Below are 25,653 nucleotides of genomic sequence, written 5' to 3' on the forward strand. Positions count from 1 at the left end.
AGCGGGGAGACTGAGGCTTGCAGAGACCCAGGCCCTCTGAAGTGTCCAAGAACACCTGTGTCATTGTAGAGATGAGAATATTGATCTCAAAGATGCTGCTCAAAAACGTGCGAGCAGGTCAGCCTGCTTCCCGTGTTGTTGTGCTCCCGCTAGGACTTTGTGTCCCAGAGGGAGAGAATGAAGCAAGTCCCACTGCAAGAGCCAGATGGCAGCAGGGCCAGCCAGCCGGCTGGTGTGTGACACACCCCAGGGTCTGCAGGGCAGAGCCCGGCTCTCAGGGAGGGTGAGATGTAAAATCCTGCAGCTGGTTGGCCCCTTAGGCCTTGAGGGTGGATTAGGGGTAAGGAGAGGCTCTCTGGCTAGTTTAAGAGGGGAAACCTCTGCGAGGTTGGAGGAATTGCGAGCAGTCACCCCAGCGCCTAACGGAGAACTGGGGAGAGGTGGTCCGTGGGCTCAGATAGGGATGCTCCGTGAGATGGGGTCCCAGGTCTCTGCGTAGGTAAGAGGATGGGGTGGGGACCACGTTACAGGTTTTGGGGGGCATGTGATTCCTGCTGAAATTCCCTCTGGGGCGCAATGTGCAAGGAACTTGGTGGAACTGGGCAGAGAACCCCGACTTTACGTTTGGTTGAGTGGTTAGGTGCCACCCTGTTTTACAGCCCTGGCGACGTTCAGCCTGCCTAAAATTGATGGCGCTGTTTCTTCTAGTGTGACCAACTCATCTCAAGTTTGCTAGCTTTAAAACTGAAGAATCCCATGTTTTTAGAAGTGCTCTTCGTCCTGAGCACACCAGGATGGTTGGTCACCCTCAGCTCTTCCCCCGTCGCCTGGACTAGTGCCTGGCCTGTGTCTGTTAGACTCCCCCAGCCTGGGACCGTGAAGTCCTGGGTGTGAAGTGGCCTCTTCCTTCTGCCCATTCACCTGGGGCTGGGCTCCTTCCTCTGCCCTTTCCTGCCAGTGCCCACTGTCACCTTGCTTCAAGACCCTCACCAGCCTTAGGACCTGCCTCCCCAGTGACCCCCACCCCACCCTCCAAGTAGCCAGATGAATCACTCACTCTAAAACTCCTGCTTGGAAACTCGCAGCTCCCCATGGCCCTCTTTGGAGCATCCACAAGGGAGAACTCTCTGACATCTGGTCGCGCACTCCTCCCCCGCCTCATTCTCATGGCTTCTGTCACATCCCCAGGCTCCAGGTTCCCCTGGCCTCCTGGTCCTCTGTACCATCCGTGGGCAGCCCCTGGGCCTTGCTTATGCCACTGCCCAGGTTGGAATGGGAGTGCCCACTGGATTAGAGTCCGAGGTCAGTGCCATCCCTCCAGTGACCTGGGTGCCTGTCATCTTGGCTGCTGGCGTCTGTGCTGCCTCTTGCTTCCTGGGTCTTGGGGGTTTTGTCCTCCTCTAAATCACTAGATCTGTTTATAAGGGCAGGAACCCCATTTCCTGTTTCTTTATGCCCCCTCCTTTCTACACACCCCAAGTGTACCCGGCCCTACAGGACCTTCAACAAGTTATTTATGTTTCTGGGGTTTTTCTAAGTTTTTGCTCATTAGGCGGAGACCACAGGTTTTTTTTTTTTTTATCCAGATACCGTAATCTTTTTTTCAAAAAAAAAAAAGGTTTTCTGGTCATAAAAACAAGGCTCATGCCAAAAAGGATAAATAAGGAAATGAAAATAACCACGTTCCAACTTCCACGGGCTACCATCGCGAATTAACACTCACAATCAGCCTTCGAGACATAATATCTTCATATTGTTCTCTCCAAAATAGGACCATTTGAAGCAGTACAATATCTTTTAAAGCTCCTCCATTTATTGAGAGGCCACAGTGTACCAGGCACTTTGCTAGATGCTATAAATATGTCCCCTCATGAGATGGTCACCCCTCCCCAATGACTGTCATCATTCCCACTGTATCGAGGAGGAAACAGAGGGTCAGAGAGGCTGCCTGACATTACACAGCTAGTTAGTGGCAGAACCAGAAGTAGACCCCAGACCCCTGCCCTTTTCCATATACCACATTTTGGATGAACACACTCCTTAAACTTGCTAGGGAGTGTTTTAGACTCTGTGCTGTGTAGCATATAAGGCTTCAAGGTGGGGAAAAAATAAGAAACTTGGGAGGTGTGATTAGATAGCAGAATGAAGAGTGACCACGGATCTTGGGTAGTGCCTCTTCCCGAAGGCCTCTCCGCTCCCTCTGCATCCCTGGCTTAGCATTCCAGACAAGATGCCACCCAGCCATAGGTTAGGAAAATGACTTTGGCAGTGCTGTCATGGTGCAGATTTTCCCAAGTCAGATTCATGTCTTTGGGGTTTTGCTTATTTATTCATTTCACGCCCCATTTCACCCGGGCAGTCCGAATACCGAGACGCCTATTAAAGTGATCCCTCTGCGCCCAGGTCCCCACAGAAAGGAACCCATTATTGCTCCCCGTGCTAAGGAATGTTCTGTGAACACAGGCTCACACACACGTGTGTGCCGGCCGGGCGGGTGCCCTCCCACTCATCGGGACGGTGGAGGAGGGCCTGCTTGCAGATGGCAGGGCTGAGGGGAGAAAAGCCACTTCAAATGAATTTTGGCCCAGAGCAGCCAAGCAGATGAGCCCAGGGATGCTGGAGGCAGAGCCAGGAGGGAAAATTATCATCTCAAAAGCCAGCCCTAGACTCAGGAAAAAGGGGTTCTGCCTCAGAACAGGAAACCCAGATTGCTCCCCTGCAAGCTTCATTTGTACCTGAAAAGTGATGTCTTTGCCCGTAACCACCCTCCTGGTGGAACTCAGGGTCGCTTAGGTCTCTGCCCTAAGACAGGCTGGTCTCGGCAGGAATCTCGGGCCTGGCCCCCGCCCACCGTGGGCTCCACTTCCCCAGAGAAGCCCACAGCTGCCTGACTGCTTGTGGCCTTGGGCCCAAGGGCCAGCACACGTGCTTTTTCACGTCCTCTTTGCTGTTGATCTGGCTCCGTGTGGCCCCCTTGGGAGCTGGGGGAGCAGGTCCAGTTTGGAAAGCTGAGGTGTGCCCTTTTCCTTGGCACTCAGCGTGGTTTCTTGCAGCGACTTGGCGTGTGTGGAGGCTGGGACAGAGCAGCCTGGCTGGGTGTGACGAAGGGGCAGTGCCTCCTGCCTCAGCCCAGCGAGTGGCACTCAGCCACCTCTGCCCACACTTGGCAATGAGTTAACCCCCAGCTCCCCAGCCTTCCCTCCTCCCATCCTAGGTCAATCCAGATTCTCGGAGAGGCTCCTCTTGCTTAGCTCTTTCTCCTGGAGGCCAGTCCTTGAGAAAACTCCCAGTGCGTTCAAGGGGTGAGATACACACTGGAGTCACAGGCTAGATCAGCCCCCTGGAATATTCTTAAGCTGAACTGGGAGGGACACCTTTTAGGAGAGGTGATTGGTTCTGGCTGTTTGTGGGTTAAGTAAGGTAGGATCCGCTGCACCTGGTGAAACCTCCAGTCACTCACCTGGGCGTGTTCCTCTCCGTATCTGAGGCCAGACACCTGGATGTTTACGCCAGGACGATGGAGTGACACGGACCAGCAGCCTCTGGCATCTCGCAAGCAAGGAGACGCCAGAACACTGCCCTGGCTAGTGTTTGCCAAATCCTGGCTCTAGATCCATTTACTGTCACCTCTCAGATTCGGTGCTAAGGGACAGGAGACGGTGGAGAGTGGCCACGCGGCAACGCAGGTCTCCCTCTGAGCACGGGCAGATGTCCCACCTCCTTTGGGATCCCCACCCCAACATGTTGCTAAGAGCCTCAGCATCCATGCTGCCTGGGCAGGTGGGCGGTGAAGACAGGGGACAGGCAGTGTCAGGCTTCAGTGCTGCCCTTTCCACCAAGGCTGTGTGGCAATTTCTCTCTGAAGCTACTTTCCCTGTGCTCTGCCTACTTCCATCCTAATTAAAGCCATGGCCTCTTAAGTTACACCACTTCCTAGAATAGCGTTCTGGTCATGCCACGCACTTACTGGAAATTATCTGGGGGGCTCACCATGATCCACTGGACCTAGTCTAAAATCCTTAGGCTGGCGTACCAGGGTCCGGTCTGGAAAACAGAAACCATACGAGGTATTGCCACGGAGGGAACTTAATACAGGGGACTGTGTCTGTACGGGCGTGAGAGGACAGAAAAGGCTGCGAGGGACCACAGAGACGCACAGAGTTGAAGGGAGCAGCTTCCACCCCTGGGCTGGCGGGGACAAAGGGAAGAGGAACGTGGGGACCCAGGGCTCAGAAGAGGGGCCACTGCCCGGCTGGTCTTGGTGCTTCGGAGCAGCACCATCAGCTGCTGGAGGGCAAGAAGAACCACTGCTGGGCAGTGGTGTTAGAAACAGCCAGGGGACAAGGTAAACCCGCCTGGGCCTCATCTAGTGCCCCCTGGTGGTGGAATCTAACAGGAAGCTGAGTGACGGGGGGAATGGGGTTTGCGGAGTCCTGGCCCTACACGGAGCAGGGGAGAGCGGTGTGAAGCTGAGTGACTTTTACTTCATCACAACTTTCATTCAGGACTTTCACATCTGGCCCCAAACTCCCAGCCACAATCTCACCATCTGGCATCTCGCCTCTGACCAATGCTAGTTGTTCTGGAAGCCCCTTGGGCTTCGGGACCTTTGCCCCGCATCACCCACCAAATCCCAGGGCATTTCAAGCCCCGGTGCAAAGGCCGCTGCCCTGATACCCTCTCCGCCTCCATCCTCAAACCTCAGTGTTCAGGTGGACCTTATCTGCCCTACATCCCGGCAGTCTGTGTGGCTGACCCCACCTGATCACAGAAACCCACTGGGGCTTGTGCCGGGGACAGCAGGAGGCATGGTGCGTGGCGCACAGTGGGATCCAGAACCTTCAGCAAGTCCACGAATCCCGGCAGTTCCTCTGTAATCCACCGAGCTGGGCTGAACCCCCGTGACAGCCTTCCTCCTTCAAGAAGAGGCAGGTTTTTCTCTTCCCAGCTCACCCCACCCTCCTTACACGGCGACTGAAACCTGATCTAATCCCTTGGCACACGGGTAATTTATTGGTCTGTTGGGCTTTTCTTGGTGGCAAATTGCATTGTCTTTATTCCCGGGTTCAGGCTGAGGAGTGGCTCCCGCATTCCTAAGACTCCTTTCTCAGGGCCGAGCCTTCCCACCCCTTGGCGCTCGGCGAAATAAGTTTGATTGGGCTTCTTTGTTATGCAAACAAGACGGTAATAATCAGGCTATTATTCTGAAAGATTGGGCTTGATTAACAGTTCAAAGGAGGTCTCTGAAAGCAGTGAACGCACTGGTGCATAAATATTTTCATCCTGCCTGGGTTGGTAGAGCTGGTGCTCCCACAGCTCCCTGCCCACCCCCATCAGTCTTTCTGTTTCTCGGAGAGAGAGGCGCTGGGTTGCTGTTTAAAGAAAAGGAGTTAAATCAGGCAAGCTGTGTGGCAGTGATTTCTCTCCCTGCTGTGTCTCAGTCCACCTCCCCCAAAGTGAGAGGGTACGTTTGTGAGGGGCTGTGGCACAGATGCTCTGAGTGTGGAGGGTGGGAACCAGAGGAGTCCTGGACAGAGATGAGGGCCCCCTGCTCTTGGGATTTGCGGGCACCCTCTCTGGGGCATCCATGCTTGACACACAGTTCAACGGGGCCCACAGAGAGGAGCAGCCGGAGAGGGAGACCAAAGAAGGGGACTCTGGGGAACAGAGGGGTCATCTCCAATGTTTGGAGGGTTACATTTGAGCCCTTTCTCTCTGGCTTTAGGGATGGGCCAGGACTTCACGGATCTCCCTGGGAGGCCGCTGTGGGTCCACAGCCAGGGCTGCCCAGGGCAGGAGGGGCCAGCCCTGCCCGGCAGAATTCCGATGGCAGTGGAGGCCAGAGGCTGGACTCCCACCGGGCAGGGATGCTGCAGGGAGATCTCCCGCTGGCTGGAGGTGCAAACCAGTGACCTCTGGCATCCTTTGGGCCCCGGGGTCCTTGGCCCACCTTGAGAAACCAGCATGGAGCTTGGTCACAAAGTGATCATTAGATAAAGTGATCTTGACAAAGTCAGTTGCACAGAGAAGCAGGGATCTCTGGCCCTAATTGCACAAGTTGGGGGCATATGGGTCCAATGGTTGCCCAGGGGCTCAACCTAAGCACCGAGGGCACTGCCTGCACCCGCACCCTTTGAGCCAAGGGTCCTGCCTCATGGGCACCAGAGGGAGCTAGGGGGCTTCCTGTTGATGAGCCCGGGCTGGCCACTGTCTTTGGATTCTCCTCAGTTTGTTCCCTAGTAGCAAATCCTGGAAGTCCTAAGTCTCAAGAGGCTTGAGTCAAAACACACCTCTTACAGGCTTCTGAAGCAGCCTCTGCCTTTTCCTGAGTGTCGGAAACGGAGCTCCAGGTACCAAGGGTCAGCCGCCCCCCACCCCACCCCCACCCGAGGACACAGTGGCTGAGATGGAAACAGAAGCCCAGGGAAACTTCTTACTTCCAGTCAAGTTCTTTAATCCCCTGGCTCTGCACAAAGGGGCCGGCGTGGCCCCGTCGGGAGGTGGCTGGCGGCCCAGAGGGCCGTTCTGCCGTCTGCAGGAGCCAGGCAGGAACCGGGCAGCTGGCGGCCTTCCGTCGCACTGCAAGCACCAAGGGAGGCCTGCTCAGAAAACCTCGTTTCCTGTTCCTGCTCACGCGAGTTTCAGAAAGATGTTTCAGACTCTCGGGCTTTCCTCTCCTCCCTTCCTTCCTTGCACACTCACATCAGAAAAGACCCAGGTTTACTGTCTGGAATTCAGATCTCCTGTTTTGTTTTGTTTTTTTAACTTACAGCACATAAAACTCAGCCCTCTGGGGTCTCTTTGGCAGGTGCCGCCCCAGCCCAGGGCTTTTCCTTTTGATGCGGTGCCAGGTTACACTCAGGTCCCTGACCTGCGGGACCTTTGGCCTGTGATTTACTAGAGTGGACATGGGGTGGCAGGATGACTCCATGGGGGTTGGGGCCCCTTGGCTCACCACCCGTGGGGACTGTCCAGCCCTGGCATCCGCAGCGCACTCCCCTGAGGTCCCCAGGAGACTATTGAAGGCCCGCCTGAGGCAGCAGGGCCCAGGAGAGCTGTGTTACTGCCTGGAGAGATGGCCCAGGGGACTGGGATCCCTTGGGTCTGGGCCCAGCTCGTGTTGCTCTCAGTGGCCTCTTGCAGACCACTCCCCGACCCTGATCTGCAGCTTCTCCTGTATAATGGGAGCGCTTGGACTTCTTTAAACTCTTAGGAAAGATGTACAAGGCCCAAGGGTTCAGGGCAGGTGGGGAAACCAGGACAGCAGAGAAGTGTAGCCCCCAGTCATCATGGTCCTGGACCAATCCAGGTGGGCTGTGGGGACAATCACGCCCAAAGGGGCAGGAAGAGCTGCCCAGACTGAGCCGATCTGAATCGAGGTGGAAAAGTGTGCCGGCCAGGTCCCTAACCTGAGGGGGTGGGGAGGGCAGTGCCTGAGATTCACTAGGGGAGAGGCAGAGGGAGGGGATGGCTCCCACCCAGTGCCCTTCCATACTCTACCTGGTGACCCTTAACCTCTGACCTCACAGGGGGTTGAATTTGTCCCCCTCTGAGACCTTTCTCGGGGACCCTGTTTGTAAGTGGAGTGCTCACTGGTCCCAGGTAGGCCATGTACATCTCCTCAGCAGCCTCGGAGGCAGTACTTCCTGCCTCATAGGGAAACTGAGGCAGAGTCAGATATCCCCACAACTACTGGTAGGGGACAGGGCCGGGCTGTGGGCCAGACTCTCCCCCTCCTTTGCTCATCATCCCACACAGTCAGTGTCCCCTTCAGGCTTCTTCATTTTTGGCCCAGTCCAGGGTGGTAGCATGGAGAACATTCTCCAGATGGCTAAGAAATGGAATTGGCAGGACCTCGAGGGAGTGAGGGGCCAAAGGAGCTCTCACACACACACACACACACCCCCAGCTCCTGGGTGCAAGGGCAGCTGGAGAGTGACCACTGTCACCACGCCACCTAGGGGTGGTGGGCGGAGCTGCCATATCCCTCTCAGGGTGGCCTTGTTCCTACCAGGGGCTCTGGGAGGGGGAAGGGAGCAAGAGAAGGAACCACACTGAACAGAGATGAAAGGCCTTGTCTCTAAGGGCTGGCAGCCTGAGTGCCCCGGGTCGCTCAGGGTTGGCAGCTGCGACCCTGCTGGGTTTGCATCTTGGGAGACCTGGCTCCCTCTGACTGCCCCCTCCAGCCCCTCCAGCCCGCAAGGACAAGCGCCGTTCACGCACTCCAGACTGGCCAGGCTGCAGGGGGTGCCGACTTGGCCCCTCTGAGGCTGTTGAAAAGAAAATGACCCTCTCTGTCCCCTGGGAGCCTGACAGACGTGCAGAAGCCAGGGCCCCAGGGCCGGCTGGGTCTCAAATAAAAAGAAAAATGCTCACCTGGATACTACCTGAAATGACCTTGTTGTGCCTACAGTGTGACAAACACAGGGCAAGTTAAGGGGAAAGCCTGGCTTTTAGGACGAGCCCCGGCTCCCCTGCACCCGGGTGTGTGACTTGGGCAGGTCACCTCAGCTCCAAGAGCGCGGTGCCCGCACCTTCAGGGGTGGGCAAGCCCCAGGAGGGAGGTCGTCCAGGCATCCAGGTACGGGGTCTGGCAGCACAGATGAGGGTAGAAAGCCAGCACCAGAGAAGTAAACTGACATTCCCAAGGTCACAAGCCAGGCTAGTGGCCCAGCCAAGAGTGGCTGAGATTCCCAAGGCCGGTCCTTCCGGCTGGTTTTCTGACCCCTTTACCTGGAGCCTGTGTGGAAACTTCCCTCCTACTGCCACCTGTGGTCACTGTGCAGCGGAATCCAGGAGGCCAGGAAAGGACAGGTTACTTGTGTCTAGGGACAGGAATCAGGTGTGTTAAAGCCACCATTCTCAGGCATGGTTATATGTAGCTAATTAACTCTAAGGTCTCAAAGTTTGTGAGTGACCGTAAACATTTTTAAAAAGGCATGAATTAGAGCAGATCCAAGGTTAACACTCTCAGTTGCTTCCCACCTTGCTCTCTCGAGCAGGAGAGAGAGGGATGGGGCTGTAGCAGCTAAGAGTGAAGGTACCCTCACTCTGCAGACAAAGTCACGGAACCAGGCCCTCAGTGACCAGGGCGAATATAATCATTGCACTGGCCAACATTCATTGAGCTTCTGCTCTTTGGTGGTGCTGTGCTAAGCCCTTTAACACTTTCTGCAACCTCACACAGTGGATACTATTATTATATGATTCCATTTTCCAGATAAGTATAATGAGGCACAGAGAAGTTAAGGGATATGTACAAGGTCACACAGCGGCAGAGATCAGGACACATACAGAATAGTGGGCCTTAATGCTCTGCCAGATTTCTGTTGCTTTTGCCAAATTCATGGGGATGGTTGTGAGGGTGCCAACAGATGTCAGAGGCCCAAGGGTGGCCTGTTAGCTCCCACAGTTCTGCTGCCTTGAAACACAAACCACTCCCCTAATGTAGAGAGCTGGGAGGTGGGGCGCCAGCCCTTTCAGCCTGCAAGTCTGCAGGCCTGTTTTTTGGAGGTCATTACAGGCTGCAAGAAGGATCCAAAAGGTGGAAGGGGCAGGCCCCACACTGAACTGCCACCCTCGGGAACTTTTCCTGTCCTCTGTGTGCAAAGGGGCCGTGTGGGTGGTGCCATCTGAGTTGAGGCATCCTTGGTCCCTGGCCCAGCCCTCAGCCCTAGCCCCCCAGGAGTGGAGGAGGCCTGGGCTGGCCACGCCCCCCTGACTGTGCATGCCTTCCCATCCCCACAGCCACCTCCCCGTGCAAGATCCTCAAGTGTAACTCTGAGTTCTGGAGCGCCACGGCGGGCAGCCACGCGCCAGCGTCGGACGACGCCCCCGAGTTCTGCGCGGCGCTGCGCACCTACGCCCTGTGCACACGGCGCACGGCCCGCACCTGCCGGGGCGACCTCGCCTACCACTCGGCCGTCCATGGCATCGAGGACCTCATGAGCCAGCACAACTGCTCCAAGGATGGTCCCACGTCGCAGCCGCATGTGCGCACGCTGCCGCCACCAGGGGACAGCCAGGAGCGCTCCGACAGCCCCGAGATCTGTCACTACGAGAAGAGCTTCCACAAGCACGCGGCCGCACCCAACTACACGCACTGCGGCCTCTTCGGGGACCCGCACCTCCGGACTTTCACAGATCGCTTCCAGACCTGCAAGGTGCAGGGCGCCTGGCCGCTCATCGACAATAATTACCTGAACGTGCAGGTCACCAACACGCCGGTGCTGCCGGGCTCTGCAGCCACTGCCACCAGCAAGGTAAGGGGCGGTGGGCAGGTTGGGGCGGCCCTTGGTGGGGGTGGGGGTCACAGCACCCAACCCAGACGCCTCCTGCACCCACCGTGATGTTACTGTCAGTAAATGAGCACATTCTTTAGAAAGGAATGTTCTGGAGATTCTTTGTCATAGGTTAAAAACCACCCTGGAACCACTTCTGCACATTTTCCTAGAATGTGAATGTTTCTCATCTGGACACCATGCACTAGGGGTCTGTGAAATCAGCATTCTGGGGTCAGAAACCAGCATACACACGTAAATTTTTTTTTTCATTTGGGCAAGGTTGAACAGGAGAGCCAAACCTAGTATCCATTAAAGGCAGTTTGTGAATACTTTGTAGGTGGAAGGGTCAAGATTTAGGAAAGAGTTCCTGTGTGTACACGCATTGGGTCTAGATGTAAGATGGATTTCTTACTGGAGTTACAGTGCAGGAAGTTTAGAAACACTCCCAGCGCATCTAGTTTCAAACTTTTGGAATATTCTTTTCTTGCCTCCCTAAACTACGTTTCGGTAGAATTCCAGTGGTAAATCCCAATAAAGAGAAACCGATTCCGATAAAGGGAAACCTGTTTGTGGTACGTGTTCATCGTTGCCCTCTCAGAGCTTCCTGTCTAGTGAGAGGACAAGTGGACCCCGCAGCCTCCTGAAGGCGACCGTCCTACCCAGAGGTTCTCGTTGTGGCTGCACAGTAGCAAACTAGGCAGATTTTAAAAGATAGTGATTCTCAGCCCCCAAGGCCGGTCTGACTCCAAATCTCTGAGTGAGGGCAGACGTGTTCTTTTGTTAAAGTCCCTAGTGATTCTGGTGCCTGATGGGTGTTGGGGAGCCTGGTGGGAAGCCAGGGCTATGCGCTGCTGCTGGGGCCAGTCCGGGCTGCAGCCTCAGAGCAGAGAGGGACATGGTGTCTGGGTACAGGGAAGACAACAAGTGAAGACAGAGCTTCAGCCCGCTGGGCACCCCATGCAGCCTCTCCGTCCTCCCTTGGGCCAGCCCTGCCCTGCCCAGCCAGGCAGCTCCACTTGACACATCTAGAACCTGAGGCTCTAAGAGGCGAAGTGGCCTCCCCACCCGACGTGCAGTCAGCTGAGAACACCAGGCTAGGATCTGACCTGGGCCGGAGCATGGCGTGTTCTCACTGCCAGGACAGGCGGTTCCCATCTGAAGGCCCAGAGGCAACCGAGAGCTGGTCATTTTCTGACCCAGGGAGGCCTCAGTGTCTGGGTGGCAGGACTTGAGCTCTGCTCACGGGTCCACAGCCAGAGGCAGCCGTGATGTGGCCCGTGGCCCAGGCAATGGGACATTCCTGTCCACCCTAGATTCTCCCTCCCGTTTTCCAGGAGGGTCTCCTGCAAGGGTGGGTGTGGCCTCCAGTCCAGGAGGCTGGTGGGTGATCAGAGTCCCCACGATGGGGGCACCTCTGCCTCCCCTGGGCCTGGCCAGAGCCCCTGGGGTTTCCGGTTTGGCAGTAGGTCTGTTTTCCCAGAAAGAGCACGTTGCAAGGCGGCGTGTGGGGCAGCGCCAGGCTGGCCCACAAGGGCGTTTCTGTTCCTTCTTGTCCCTCCACAGCCCAGAGGAGGACAGTGAGGTGACCTGGCAGCCAGGAAAATTCCTGCCACCTCCCTCTGCTCTGGTGGCCCTTGCATGCCCACAGGGGTCTCTCTCAGGGACCAACTGCTGGGTAGGAAACAAGCTGGCCTTGGCCCCGTGGGTGTCCTTTCAGGCCTTGGCACCAGGCCATTGAAGCCTAGTGAGCAGCAAATTGTGGCTGGTGGTCCTTCTGCCCCGTCCCTACTCCCCGCCCTCTGCAGACCAAGGGGGGCCTGAGTCAAGGACCCGGCCACCTTCTCTGCGGCCCCTTCACCTTCCCGCCTCCATCCCCAGAGCCAAGATAAATGAACGCTGGGAGCCTGAGGCTGCAGCTTCTAAATCTAGCAGCAAACATACTGTGGAGGGGGACCCCACCTCCCTGTCCCATCCTGACAGGGGGGCACCCAGAGGTCCAGGGGGTGAGAGGGCTGTGCACCTCAGGAGGGCTGCCCCTCCTGACCCAGGGTGGGGCATCAAATGTGATAACAGACCTGGGAGGAATAGTGGTCGGTGACCAGCAAGGCAGAGCTGCTGCCCTCTTTGGGGAGGGGGTGACAGGTAGAGCAAGAGCCTTTAGGTCCCACACTGGGGGGTCCCGCAGGCTGGGGTGATGCGCCTGGGCTTAGACCCTGGACCCCACCCTAGACTCTCCACTGACGTGCAGCAGGACCCTGAGCTCAGCAAGGCAGTCCAGAAACCACATGGATGAATCATTCATTCCTGTGTTCCATTCATTCATTCAGCCCACATTTTTCAAATGCCCACTCTGTTCCAGACTCACTGCTGGACACTGTGGTCAGCAGACCTGCCCAAGCAGACATTGGCGGGGAGGCCTCCCTTCCTCTCCCAGTGTGGAGCCTCCAGAAGAGTAGGGAGCTCTGCAGCTGGGCCCCTTAACCAACCCAGACTGTTCCTGCTGCGACCAGGGGCCCCCTTGCTCTTGTCAGCAGGCTAAGGGCCCTCTGGCAGCCTTCTATTGTCTTCCCATCAGCCAGGAGGCAGCGCAAGGCTCTTGGCTGGAGGCCAGGCAGTGACAGGCTCAGTGTCTGCGGCCAGGCGGGTCTCGGGTCTCAGGGCAGACTGGGGGCCTCATGGTGCCCAGGTGAGAGATGTCGGTGGCTGGTCGCCAGCACCCTCAGCCTGCCTCTGCCTGTTCTTGTGGGCCTCCATTACTCAGCTGTGTTTGTTCCCTCGTTGATTCAGAAGACACTGACCAGGCAGCTCTTTTGTGACGGCCTCTGTTCTTGGGGATGCTTCCCTCCCAACAGCTCCCAGGCTAATGATGGAGAAGAAGCCGGCCAAGGGGTGCTGGCGATGGGTGCTTGGGCAGCAGGATGCTGAGGGCCTGGGGGCGCCTGAGGGAGGGCTCCTGCAAGTCCTTGCACCGAGCTTGCACTCGAAGGACGGACAGGAGTAGGCGGCAGCAGAGCCAAGCAGAATGTGGGCTTTTATCTCTGAGGTGGTAGGGCCGGGGGCTCTTGTGATACCCCCGCCCCCTGCAAGAGCCCTCTGCCTGACTCCCTGCTCACAGGAACCCACTCCCCTCAGCTGCAGTGCCCGCCCAGGAGTGTGATGTTGGCTGGTCCAGCCCTTCCCATCCCTCTGTTCTTTGGAGGGTCAAGATGTAGTGTTTTCCAGCCAGCTTCCTGCTCCCAGGTTCTGCCTCCCCTGCCCGACCCCACCCCCGGCCCCCCCTGCTCTGTCTCCCTCTTGCCAGCTGTGCATTTTACAGGTGGGGAAACTGAGCCTTAGGGAGGAGAGGAACTCCGGGGTCCCTGCCTTCCCCCATCCCCCTTGCAGGCCCCTCAGGAGCACTGACGTCCCCTCACCCGGCATCACTGCTCGGCTTGTCTGTGATGCCACCCCTCACCCCCCGGAATGTGAGCTCCATGAGGACCTGGGGCTTGGCCTGTTTCCTCCGCTCCTGGGGACACAGCCCCCAGTCCCAGGCCTGGCACATAGTCAGTGCTCCCTAAATAGCTGTCAGTGAAGCGGGGCTCTGCCCCCTGCCCCGCGGTGGAGAGGGCGCGGGCCCCTCCGGGAAGGGGGGCGGCAGAGAGGGGAGCGGCAGCCACACCCGTGGCCGCATTGGCAGCGAGCCGCCCGGCTTTCGACAGGCCCCCTTCATGCTGTTACTTGTGGTTGAGTCCCTGGCACTGGTGCCAAGAAGAGTCAAGCGGCCTGTCAGCCTTCCAGGAGACTGTCTCCACGAGAGATGGCGGTTAGAGCGAAACCAGCCTTTCCTGTTCCAGGGAGGCTGATGGCCCTTGGAAAGCCGCTCCCCCCCTCCCGCCCCCAGTGTCTGTGTGTCTGTGTGGCCCTGCACACCAGGCACACCAGGCAGGGACATCGGAGCCCCTCATCCCATTCCCCTCCCTCAGAGGCAGGACCACCCACTGCCCAGACCACCCCGGCTGGCCCACCTCCCGGCCCCCCGCAGGCAGCCTCCACATCAGGGCAGGAGCCTTGGATGGAGCAGGAGGTGGATCCAGGTGAAGTGGTAGGTCTGGGCGGGAGGGGGGGTGGCCGTTCCCTGCGGTTCAATACATAGGACTCGCTCAAGGCGGGATGGAGAGGCTACAGCCACCTTGGACATCCCACAGCCTATGACCTCCAGGGAGCCCCGGGCCCAGGGAGCTGTGCACGTGGCCCCCGGCATTCAGCTTCCGAGCCCAGCCCCTCCTTGTGTCCCAGGAAGACTCCAGAGTGTGCCCCGTGCCCACCCCGCCGTCACCCCTCAGGCCCCACAGGCGCAGCACGGTGGCCCCGAGGCTTCTAGGGCCCACGAGGAGGCTTTCCTTCCTTCTCAAGGCAGAAGGGAAAAGTCAGTGTCATCCCACCTAGACTGTATTAGTCTTCACACCGACGCAATCCAGAAATGCGGCTTTCAACCCTTCTGATGGAGGACGGGCCCCACAAAGCCTCAAGCGCCTACAAGTCTCAGGCGTCACACTGCGGCCTGCATGCGCCCCTAACACCCTCTCACCCTTGCATTTCTCAGGAGCAGGGTGAGAAGGGCCAGGGTCTCGTCTGAGTTCCCTCTAAAGGCCTCAGGCTCCTCATATGCTCCCTGCCTGATCGCCACTGAGCTTTACTCTGGTGGTGTGGGCAGGAGGACCCACCGAGCAGTGATGAATCAGAGCCAGGGACACCTCCACCCCGGCTCTTGCCACCCTGTTGGGGTGCTCAGCCTTGAAATTTCTGCAGCCCCTGGGCCACCTCTCTCTCCAGTCCTCAGCACCTGCTCCTGAGGCCCCAGGCAGAGGCCACTCCCTGCCAGCCTCCCCCTAGGCCTCCTGGCTGTGCCCCAGCCACCCCAGAACTGCAGCCAGACATGCTCCAGGCCTGGGCCCTGCCTGTCTGGGCTGGCCTCTCCCTACCCTCTGCCTGAGCTGAGGTCCGTCTGCAGCTCTCCCCACCATCCCTTCCCCATCACAGTTGCTCTGGGTCTCCTCTTTGGTGCCTGGCAGGAAATTGCCTTAGTGCCTTGAGGTGCTGCCCTCAGCCCGCAGGCTACCCCAGGCCATCTTCATGCCTCTAAACAGCCATGTACCCCGGGCTGCCCAGGCAGAGAATTCAGCCATGGCCAGCCATATGTGTCATCAGCAGCTCCCTGCCCCTTGCTGGAGCCCCCCAGGTCTAATATGTTATGAGGAGGCATGGTACCCCTCAGGGAGCCTTGTGAGCCAGCTGGCGAGGCCTTTCTTCTCCAGGTTTGGTGGCATGGGTGAGGGGACAACAAGGCCTGGAATGGTGTACAGGGGCCGTGCAGAAGTTGGGGTGGGGGGTCCTTTTAGCAGGGGGTTCCAAAAAGCCTGGGCACCGACTTGCCCCCATCACCCTGCCTCCCTCCCTGGCTTTGGGCTGGGAGTCCAGGTTCCAGTGGCCCTTGGGCCCGGGGGTGCTGTGACCACAGAAGTACCCAGAGCCACCAGTGGTAAAGCCACTGGCACCCACAGCAGGAACGTCAGTGGGGCCGTTTCCCAGTTTCCCTCGTGTCTCCGCCCCGTACAGTCTTCCCGGTTAGGATTACGGAGGAAGGAGCAGCCGGACGTTTCACCCTGGGTGGCGGGGAAACACATCATTCCCTCGGCTGTTTCTGGCTCTTATCCTTCTCCCAAGCCTCCCACCCTATGGCTCTGCGGCCAATGAAATGCCCAGGCACTGGAAACCAAGAGCTTAATCCCACCTCTGCCTCTTGCTCGCTGTGTGACCTCGGGCAAGTCACTTTCCCTCTCTGAACCTGAATTTCCTTATCTGTAAATCAGAGGTGATGTCACCTGCCCTGCTGCACCGCACAGGACAGGAAGTAATGAATGTAGTGAGCGTGTCTGTGGTTCTCAGGAGGACAGTTACTGATGGAGCCACTCAGCTCTCTGCTTCTCCAGCAGCTCAGCACTGCCCCTTGCCCCAGCCTCAGGCTCCAGCAGAAAAGGGCCTCCCTGCTCCCCTGGCTGTCCCAGTCTGGAGCCCCCTTCTCCCTTTTGCTGACCGGCCCCTCCCTCTCCTCCCTGTGCCTCCTGCTCACCTCCAAGGCCCAGCTGGTTACCCCTCGGGGCAGCCCTGCTGCGGTGGCCTCTGCTGGCCTCTGGTCACCTGCATGGATTTTGCTTGCTCGTTCTTTCTTTGAACGTCAGCCTTTTCCATTTCACCTGCTGTTATGTTCGGCCAGTGGCTTGCAGCCCTTTTCCAGGAATTCTGCTGCGGGTCCCCTGGCAGTGTGAGAGGTGATGTTAGATGGTTGTGGGCCTTATGCGTTTCCTACTGCTGCTGTAACAAGTACCACAAACCTAGTGGTTCAGACAAAAACTTACTCCCTTATACTTCTGAAGGTGAAAGTCTGAAATGGGTCTTACAAGGCTAACATCGAGGCAGATGCTTCAGCAGCTCCAGGGGGAAATCTGTTACCTCTTTCAGCCTCTGGGGGCTGCTGGCATCCTTCAGCTTGAGGCCGCATCATCTCTGTCTCCATGGAAACGCAGCCTTCTCTTCTGTGGTCAGATCTCCCTCTGCCGCCGCCTTTTGAGCGCATGTGATCACCTTTAGGGCCCACCAGGAAAACCCAGACTCCTCCATCTCAGTAACTATAACGTAATCCCACCTGCACAAGCCTGTTTGCCATATGAGGTCACACGTTCACAGGTTCTAGGGATTAGGGCCTGATACCTCGGAGGCCATGATTCGGTCCACTGCAGTGGACAAGGACCTTCTGTTTTTAATTGGCTATGCTTTTCTTTTTATGGTTCACCTCTGCTTATGGTCAATGAACTGGTTCCCACTTAGTGTAGTAGTATGAAGTTCCCCTTCTAGTCAGAAAAAAATTTTTAAGCAAAAAAGCAAATTGTTTTAAAGAACAATATGAAATGCATAACAGGGCAGGTGGCACTGAGCTGTGACCAGAATGGGGGACGGACAGTCTGGGGCATCCTGGGGGCCCCTGCCATCCTTCCTCGGAGTCCAGAGCATCATAAAAATGGGGCTGGGCCTCACGCCCTCTCTGTGTCCCCTTCCCCGCAGCTCACCATCATCTTCAAGAACTTCCAGGAGTGTGTGGACCAGAAGGTGTACCAGGCTGAGATGGATGAGCTCCCGGCTGCCTTCGCCGACGGCTCCAAGAATGGCGGGGACAAGCATGGGGCCAACAGCCTGAAGATCACGGAGAAGGTGTCGGGCCAGCACGTGGAGATCCAGGCCAAGTACATTGGCACCACCATCGTGGTCCGCCAGGTGGGCCGCTACCTGACTTTCGCGGTCCGCATGCCCGAGGAGGTGGTCAACGCCGTGGAAGACCGGGACAGCCAGGGCCTCTACCTCTGCCTGCGGGGCTGCCCCCTCAACCAGCAGATCGACTTCCAGGCCTTCCACGCCGAGAGCCCCGGTGCCCGCAGGCCGCCGGCCGCTAGCCCCGCCCCAGCGGCCCCCGACACCTTCCCGTACGAGACGGCCGTGGCCAAGTGTAAGGAGAAGCTGCCCGTGGAGGACCTCTACTACCAGGCCTGCGTTTTCGACCTGCTCACCACGGGAGACGTGAACTTCACCCTGGCCGCCTACTACGCGCTGGAGGACGTCAAGATGCTCCACTCCAACAAGGACAAGTTGCACCTGTACGAGAGGACTCGGGAGCCCCCGGGCCGGGCAGCCTCTGCGGGGCCGCCCTCGGCCCCCCGGCCCCTCTTCAGCAGCCTCTTGCTCCTGACTCTGCTCCCTGCGCTCTTGGAGGCTGTGTAGGATGGAGAGCCAGGCGTCCCTAAGCTGGTCGGCGGCTGCACGCGAGGGCTGGTGGCCCCACACTCCCTGCAGGGGTCTGGAACCCAGCCAGCCACATGGGACGGTTACCTCCGAGCTGCCTGGGGCTGCCTGCTGGCAAGGGCTGGGGGCATGGGGCATCCCCTCCCCTCCCCGGGGCCCGTGACAAGGTTGTGGTGACCGGTGCTGTGATGTTTGTGACAGTAGAGCTGTGCAGAGGGAGAGCTGCTCCTCTCTGCCTGCCCCGCCGTGTGAATGTGCAAATCAGAGCCCCTCAGGCCCAAGCCCCCGCCCGAAGCCCCCACCCCGCCAGAGACACTGGGCGTGGGCAGAGTCGAGCTGCCCCCACCCCTCGCAATGCACTGAAACAGGCCCGGCTGACTGCTGCACGCGCATCCTGGGGCCGCCTGCGCCCGCGCCCGCGCCCACGCGCACACTCACACACACTCGCACACAGGAAGCCAGGGTCTGAGGCAGCCTCAGGGCTGGACCCCCCTGGGCAGGCAGGGCATCCTTTCCCCTTGGGCTTGAGGACACCCCCAGGGCTTGCTGAGCATCGTTAGGAAACTGATAGAACCCTTAGGCCAAAAGGTTGTGCCCTCCCGGTGCCTTCCTGCCCGTGGCCTCCCTGAGAGCCAGGGAGAGACCACCGTGTGCGCCCCGGATGCTGTGGGTGCGGGTTCAGCCCTGCAGGTGGAGGACAACGCATGCTGGCACGTGCTCTGAGCGATGGCCCTTCCCCAACCCTCCTGTCCCCTGGCCCCTACTGTTCTAAGGAAGTCGAGTCTTTGTTTCTAAATGTCTAAACAGAGAACTGCTCCCTTGATTTCTGTTCCTTCCTCTCCAGCAGGTGGCAGGAGCCTGTGGGCAGCGGGGCTGGGGCCACAGGGTGTGGGCTGGAGACCCAGTGGATAGGGCCAGCTGGCCTGCCCTGATCCTCTGCTGTCTCCTCACCTGCCTCTCAGAGCCCCCCCCCCCCGACATTGTCCACCCAGGTCTGCATTCTGGGGAGAGGAGCAGGTCCTGGAAGGGGTCTCAGCCCTTAGCATCCCTGGCAGGGTCTCCTCCATCTCAGCCTTCCCCTTAAGCCCAGTGGCCACACAACCAGGAGTCTTGCCGCTGGGCCTGGCTCCAGCCTCTTGTCAGCCAGGCTGCCCGTCCCAGGAGCCCCGAACCAGCCCCACCTCTGCTGCTGTTTCAGAGAACCCCAGGGACCAGCACTGGGCTGGGCTCCACTCCCAAAGGTACGGCCGGGCCCCAGAGGGTGATCCTTCCAGAAGCCCCCACAGGCCCACACTGTCCCCACCCGCCCGCCACATCCCCGGCAGCCTCTCTGCTGTTCCCCCGGGACCTCTCATACACTGGCCCAGGAGGCTGCGGACGTCCCTGCCTCCCCCTCCAAGAGGTCCTCTCTCCCTGCCAAGCTGTGGGTGTGGGCGGTGGGCAGGCAGGTGGGTGGGAGGCGTGGCCTGGCCCCTCCCTGCTGGTTTTTAAATGGTCCCTCTGTCGGAAGTCAAAAGTGAAGCACTTTATTTTGGTTGTGTTTGATCGAGTTCTGCTTGGAAGTGGGGACCCCTCACTGTGTCCTGTGTCTGCGACCTGTGTGGAGTGTCACCACATGTACATACTGTAAATTATTTATTAATGGCTAAATGCAAGTAAAGTTTGGGTTTTGTTTTGTTATTTTCTTTTGGACTACGTGTTGGAGTTTGTTTTCGGAACAGGCTTTGGTCCCTTTGAGGGTGGAGGGTTGACTTGGGTGGTAGGTGTCCCATTACAGTGTGTGTATCTGGGGTGGGGGACAGTGCGTGTGCGTGTGTGACTTGGCTGTTGTGAACACCTGCAGAAGATGAAGCAGTTTAACAACCAAAGCCTCATGCTTCTCTAAAATTACTTTTTCTCCTTGTAATGAGCTATCTTTAGGGCTTAAGGCGTCCAGGTTCCCTTGCGGAGCTGGAACCATCTGGAAGACAGATGGCCACGTGGTGGAGGGACAAGGAAGGGTCTTCTGGGATGAGGTTGGGTGGGCTGGCCTGAGATCCAGGATGAGACCATCTCTGCTGCTACCATCAGGCTAGGACCCCCAAGCTGGGAGTGGCTGCTTCCTTCCCAAAGGTCCCCCTCCTGGCTCGCAGCCCAGGGATAGGGTGATGGCACTGTGGAGGGGTCTGTCAGCCTGCAAGAGACCGGAGCTTGTTTGGGGCCAGGTTAACTGCTGGCTGTCTTCACATTTCATCTTTTGAAACTACCAATGAGTCAAGAACAAATGCCTGCCCATTTTACAGATGAGAAAAGGGAGGCTCGGGGAGCTGGAGTGATTTGGCTAGGGTTACTTAGCAAGGGCAAGGCCACAATGTACACTTAGGTCTGTTTTGCCCCCAAATCCCTGCTGTGAATACTAAATGCCATGCAGCAGAAGAGCAGCAGATTTAAGCCAGACCACATCTCAGCTTCTCCACTTTCCTAGCTGTGTGACCTTGAGCAAGTCACTTAACCTCTCTGAGCCTCCATTCCCTCTTCTGTAAAATGGGCTTGCCCATCCCATAGAGTTGTTTGAAGATGCAGTGAATTAATTCATGTAAAGTACTTAGGACAGAGCCTGGCACACAGTGAGTGTCCAGTGTTGGTGCCATTCTTATCCCAAGCAAGAGGGGTTGAGTGGGAAGGTGTGTGAAAGGAGGGGGAGAGGGCCACGTGGACCCTGGAGCTTGGTAGGGAGAGGAACTGAGAAGCCCAGAGAGTGACTGTGTACACCAGTCCCAAGCCGAAGAGGAAGCTAAAAATAGGAGGAGAGGACTTCCTATTTTTACGCAGGCTCCCAGACAGAACAGGGGAACCTGGGCTTCGGGAGGGAGAAACCAGCCTGGAAGGGACAAAACCAGGCTGGACCATCCCCACGCACCTTACCTAGTCGCCCAGACTCATCCTCGCTAGCAACTGGGATGAAATAAATTACTCACTTGGGGGTCGGGGGTGGGGAGGTGTTGACACCCCTGTTGGCCTTTGGCCAGCACAGAAGAACACATTATTGAGAAGCCGGGGAACACGGGAGGGGAAAAAAAAATGTCTCGTTCACCATCAGATGAAAATGCTACGGCACTTGCCAGAAACTAGTCTTGGGTTGGAATTCGTTCAGGACCCTAAACTTAACCTGCTGGAATTCTTTTCCAAGTACCACGCTGCTGGTGAACATGGAAGTTTGCATTCATCGTGAATATGGAACAGCGTCTTAAGCTCCGTGGTCCCCAAGAAGCAGGGTCATCTTGCTGGGCGGGCCGGGTCTGGAGCAGAGACCCGGCGCAGCTCGGCCCGGCCGGGCGGCCTGGAGGCACACGCAGCGGCGAGAGCTCCCGGAGATCCCGCTTGGTGAAGCAGAATTTGTCAGGATAGAAGACGGGAGACAAGGAGCGACCAGAAACAAATCAATGCGAGTCATTTATAATGCAGGGGGGGCAAATCTGGGGATGAAAATGATCACCAGACACTTGGACAGAGACCCGCTGGAGCCAGGCCAGAGGGGGGCTCGTCAGAGTCGGGCCAGCCAGCCGGCGGGTGGAGCAGGGGTGGCACTTGGTCCCGGGCGGCAGGCCGACTTGGCCTCCAGACTGCCTCTGCCCGTCGCTGACTGTGTGGTCTCCCTTGGATTTTTTGAACCTTAGATTCCTTATTTGTAAAATGGAATTATGAGTACCAAACTCCCAAGGCCATGACAGAACTCCAATGAGCTAACGCTCATAAATTGCCTCGCACATGGGCCCTGGCGCGCCCGGGCAGCGCCGGGAGGCTGCCAGAAACGGCCATCGCCTCCCTTTGCGATTGCCTGTGTTCCTCGGTTCATCGGATACCGCTCTCAGGATCGCTGGTGCCGGGGGGCACAGCAGAGGCACGTGCATGCTAGCTTGCGTTCTCGTTGGAGACACAGGTCTGTCACTAAGCACTTCTGGAAGTGAGTGCCCCATGGTGACAGCGACATGAAGAAGAGGGTTCACGGGGCAAAGGTTCAGAGACAGATGCAGAGTCAAAGTGGGGAGGAGGTCAGCAGGGACCTCTGACTAGTTCACCTGCGTGAATCCAGGGAACAGGCCGTGCAAAGATCTGGGGAGAGCATTCTCCACGGAAAGGACGGTGAGTACAAAGGCCCTGAGAGCAGCAACCCAGAGAGTTTAGTGGCAGCAGGAAGCAATGTGACTGGGGAGCAGTGAGAGGACAGACCAGGGTCCAGAGTGAGGTCACAAAGTGGCCGGGGCAGGGAAGGCCTTGTTATTCCAGTTGCCCTAGGAAGCCGCCAGCAGGCTTTGAGCATGGAGAGATGGGCCTGACTCCGGTTCCAAAGGAATCACTGCAGGAAAGAGTGGGACCATCAGGGGAGATGGTCAGGGGCTGCAGCACGAAGCCAGTCAGAGGTGGGATGTCAGAGGCAAAGCCAGAGATGATGCGGACGATGGGCTTTGGAGTTTAATGTGCAGATGGAGCTGGCAGGGTTTGGGGAGTGAAAGAATTTGAAAGAGAACCAAGATGCTGCCTCCAGGTGTGGGGGCTGGGCTCCAGGGAAAGCCAGAGTAATATGTACTGAGACCAGGGGGAACAGGTAGGGAGCGGCTCTGGGAAACCGACAGCAGTATCCGCACGTAGCTGGACTGTTCTTAATTTTTAAATCTAAATGGTGAAACTTCCAAGAGCAAATTTGTAAGGAGTGAAGGGTTCAACATAAACCTCCCAAACAAAGGGAAAGTGTTATTTGTAGTTGCCCAAGTCAATTGCAAAGCCATGGTTGGTAAGAGGCCTGGCAGGGGTCTCCTGGCTGTTGTGAGGGAGCTGAAGATGTTTGAAGGCTGTGCCAGAGCAGAGAATCTTGGCAGCCCCATGGGTTAGGTGGCCTGGGCCACACCCTTGGGAAAAGACAGCTGGCTTCTCTAAGATTGAGCTTAATATCATGCTCATAAATATCCAATTATGCATGAACCAAAGTCTTGATCCTGATGGGGATAATGATGCTAAATTTGAAAAATTTTACTTAAAAGAATAGCAGGGAAACCTGGGTGGGGCATGTTAACTCCCCCAGCTACCGGACGATGTAGTGGAACCTCTGTAGACTAGAAAGAGTCCCCTTCAAGCTGTGGCCTTGCCACTTGCTGGCCACGTGACCTGCAGGCGGTTCTTCATCCACCAAATGAAGGTGGACCGTGAAGAGAAGGGACAGGAGAGAGGGTCCCCCGGGTCTGAAGCCTGAGAGGCTTGGGGTCAAAGGAGGAGATGGCCCAGGTGTGCCGTGGGTACTGGGCTGGGACACCAGTCCAGGGACGGCCATCAGCTGTCCCAGGTGGGGGAGGCCGTGTTGGCAGTCCCAGACTTGATCCTGCAGGTGCGGACCCCACTCCCGAATGCCTGGAGACTGGAGTCACCCCAGCCAATGCCACGACAGCTCCATTTTTGGATACCTGCCATGTGCCGGGCGCCCTGCCAAGTGTTTGCTCCAGGGACTGATTTATCACGGCGGAGCCCCTTCCAGCCGCCTCCTTCCTGGAGCTCAGGTGACTGGAAGCCGGGGTTCCATCTGAGGGGTGTGGCGAGCAAGGCTCCCAGGTGGCCCTCAAGTCAAGGCAGGGGGCCTGGACCACCAGAGACCAAATGCCAAGGTGCGCAGAGCCAGGGGGACGCCAGCACTTGCCTTGCTGAGCTGACACATCCTTCCCGCTACTAATGATTGACTGGGGTGGGGGCTGGTGGTGACTCCCTCAAGGAAGTGCCCAGGCCCCTCCCTCTGGGTGTTGATCATGTGGGTCTAACCTGCCTTCTCGCTCTCCTGTCCTTCCTGGCACCAACACTGGTAGGCGCGTCCCCTGTGAGCCCTGGTCGCAGTCTAGATTTTGGGGACACATTCATTTATGCTGCACACATTCAGTGAAGCCCTGTGATGTGTTGGGGGCTGTGCTCGGGGCACTTGGGCCATTGAATGAGGTGGGGACAAGCTTCAGCGGCAGGAGGAGCTGGGGTGCAATCTGAGCTCCACCACTTCTGAGCTGTGTGATCTTGAGCAAGTCACTTACAGTCTCTGGGCCTCAGGATCCCCAACTGAGAAATGGGGATAAATCCGACCTCAAAGAAATTTTGTGTGTGTGAGGACTAAACAAGAAAACACAGTACAGCCACAGATCCTGGCACCCAGTGACCCTCTGTGGATGGTGGCTTCTGCCTGTGGACCCATCACACAGGCTGCTTCGTTCACTCACAAGTCTAGGCCATGAGCAGCTTGGGGTTCATAATATACGGATGCTTTCCGGGGACCCCAGGCCCTGCAGGGCTGGAGTTAATTCATGAGGATGAGTACAGATCTTTGTAATTACAGCTCCTTCAACTATAAAATCAAGACCCATTTATTAAGCCCATACAAAACTATAAAACCAATAAATCACAATTGAGCAGCATTAATTTAAACCACGGGTGATGTTTTGCGGACACTGAATGGCATGGGGGGAGCCATCCGGGTCCAGGCTCTCTCCGGCTCAGCTGTCTGTCGTCTGTGCCAGGCAGTGACTCCGTCCCCCCGTGCCTTTCACTCCTCAGACCCTGGGAAGCCCCTCGTCCCGGGTCCCCTCTCCCCCTGGGGTAAGGAGCCCTGACCCCTTGGCCCCAGATCAACCCTTAAGTCCTGGGCTCCTCCTCGCCCTTCCCGAGGACCCAGGATTTGCTTCAGTTGATTGAAAAAGATGTTCATCAAAATGAAAACATTAGCAAAATTAAATTCTTCTAGAGACCTCTAAGGACTTCCCTCCCCATCATACATCTGTGGGCCCCAAGTCAGGAAGGGAGAGGCCCTGGTGCCCCGTAGACAGAGGGGTGCGGGAGGGGGGAGGGCAGAGAGGCCCCCCTGGTTGGGGGTTGGGGGCTGCAGGACCCCAGAGCGATGTGGGAGGAGGTGGCCCCAAAAAGAGCCAGGGAGGCCCACAGAGCCTTCATCTCCAACCTCTCCAGAGCAGGGAGGGCAGGGTGTGGGCTGAACCTCAGGACAGGTCACCAGGCCCAGGCCGGCCCAAGCTCGGGACCAGCAGCCCTGAGGAGGCAGCCACAGTGGTGATGGTTCACCCCACATGTGCTTCACATGGGCCAGGTGAGGCTCCCCCAGCAAGTGGGTGACCCTGGATCCCCCCTGAGAGGTTAAAACCCGTCCCAGGTCACAGCAGTCGGGGTGCAGCCTGACCCGAAGATGGACAGTCTCCGAACCCCATGCTCTCAGCCCAGCTGCTGCGAGGGCCCTGGGTCTCCTTCCTGGGCCTCGGGGCCCCCATGTGAGCCCACTCTGCCGTCCACCCTGCGGCTGCCACCCCCAGACCTTGCCGCCTCTTCACCCTCCTGCCCTGTACAGCGAGCCTCGGGGCCTGGGCTGCCTCCCTCCTTGGCTAAGGCAGCCGTGTGTGCGCCCCCGCAGGGCCGTCCCAGCACTGCAGCACTGAAATAACACCACAGTGGTTAGGAAATTGCCTCAACTGAGTATTTGCCACGGGTCTCTAAAGCCGCATCACCCTTCCCTCCAGCTCCCCGA

The 25,653-nt window shown here is 57.7% G+C and overlaps 1 protein-coding gene across 3 annotated transcripts in view; it reads left to right on the forward strand.

Moving 5' to 3' along the window:
- The window catches only part of RGMA (repulsive guidance molecule BMP co-receptor a), a 41,666-nt gene extending 21,865 nt beyond the window's left edge, over positions 1 to 19,801 (forward strand). For all 3 annotated transcript variants that reach the window (XM_072950719.1, XM_072950720.1, XM_072950718.1), the window contains 2 exons: positions 9,748 to 10,262; positions 17,385 to 19,801. In XM_072950719.1, the coding sequence (XP_072806820.1) occupies positions 9,748 to 10,262; positions 17,385 to 18,095 (1,226 nt within the window). In that variant the 3' untranslated portion in view covers positions 18,096 to 19,801. The remainder of the gene's footprint in view (positions 1 to 9,747; positions 10,263 to 17,384) is intronic.
- Positions 19,802 to 25,653: the final 5,852 nt, after the last annotated feature.

This window comes from Vicugna pacos, chromosome 27, assembly GCF_048564905.1.
Source record: "Vicugna pacos chromosome 27, VicPac4, whole genome shotgun sequence".
Taxonomy (NCBI): domain Eukaryota; kingdom Metazoa; phylum Chordata; class Mammalia; order Artiodactyla; family Camelidae; genus Vicugna; species Vicugna pacos.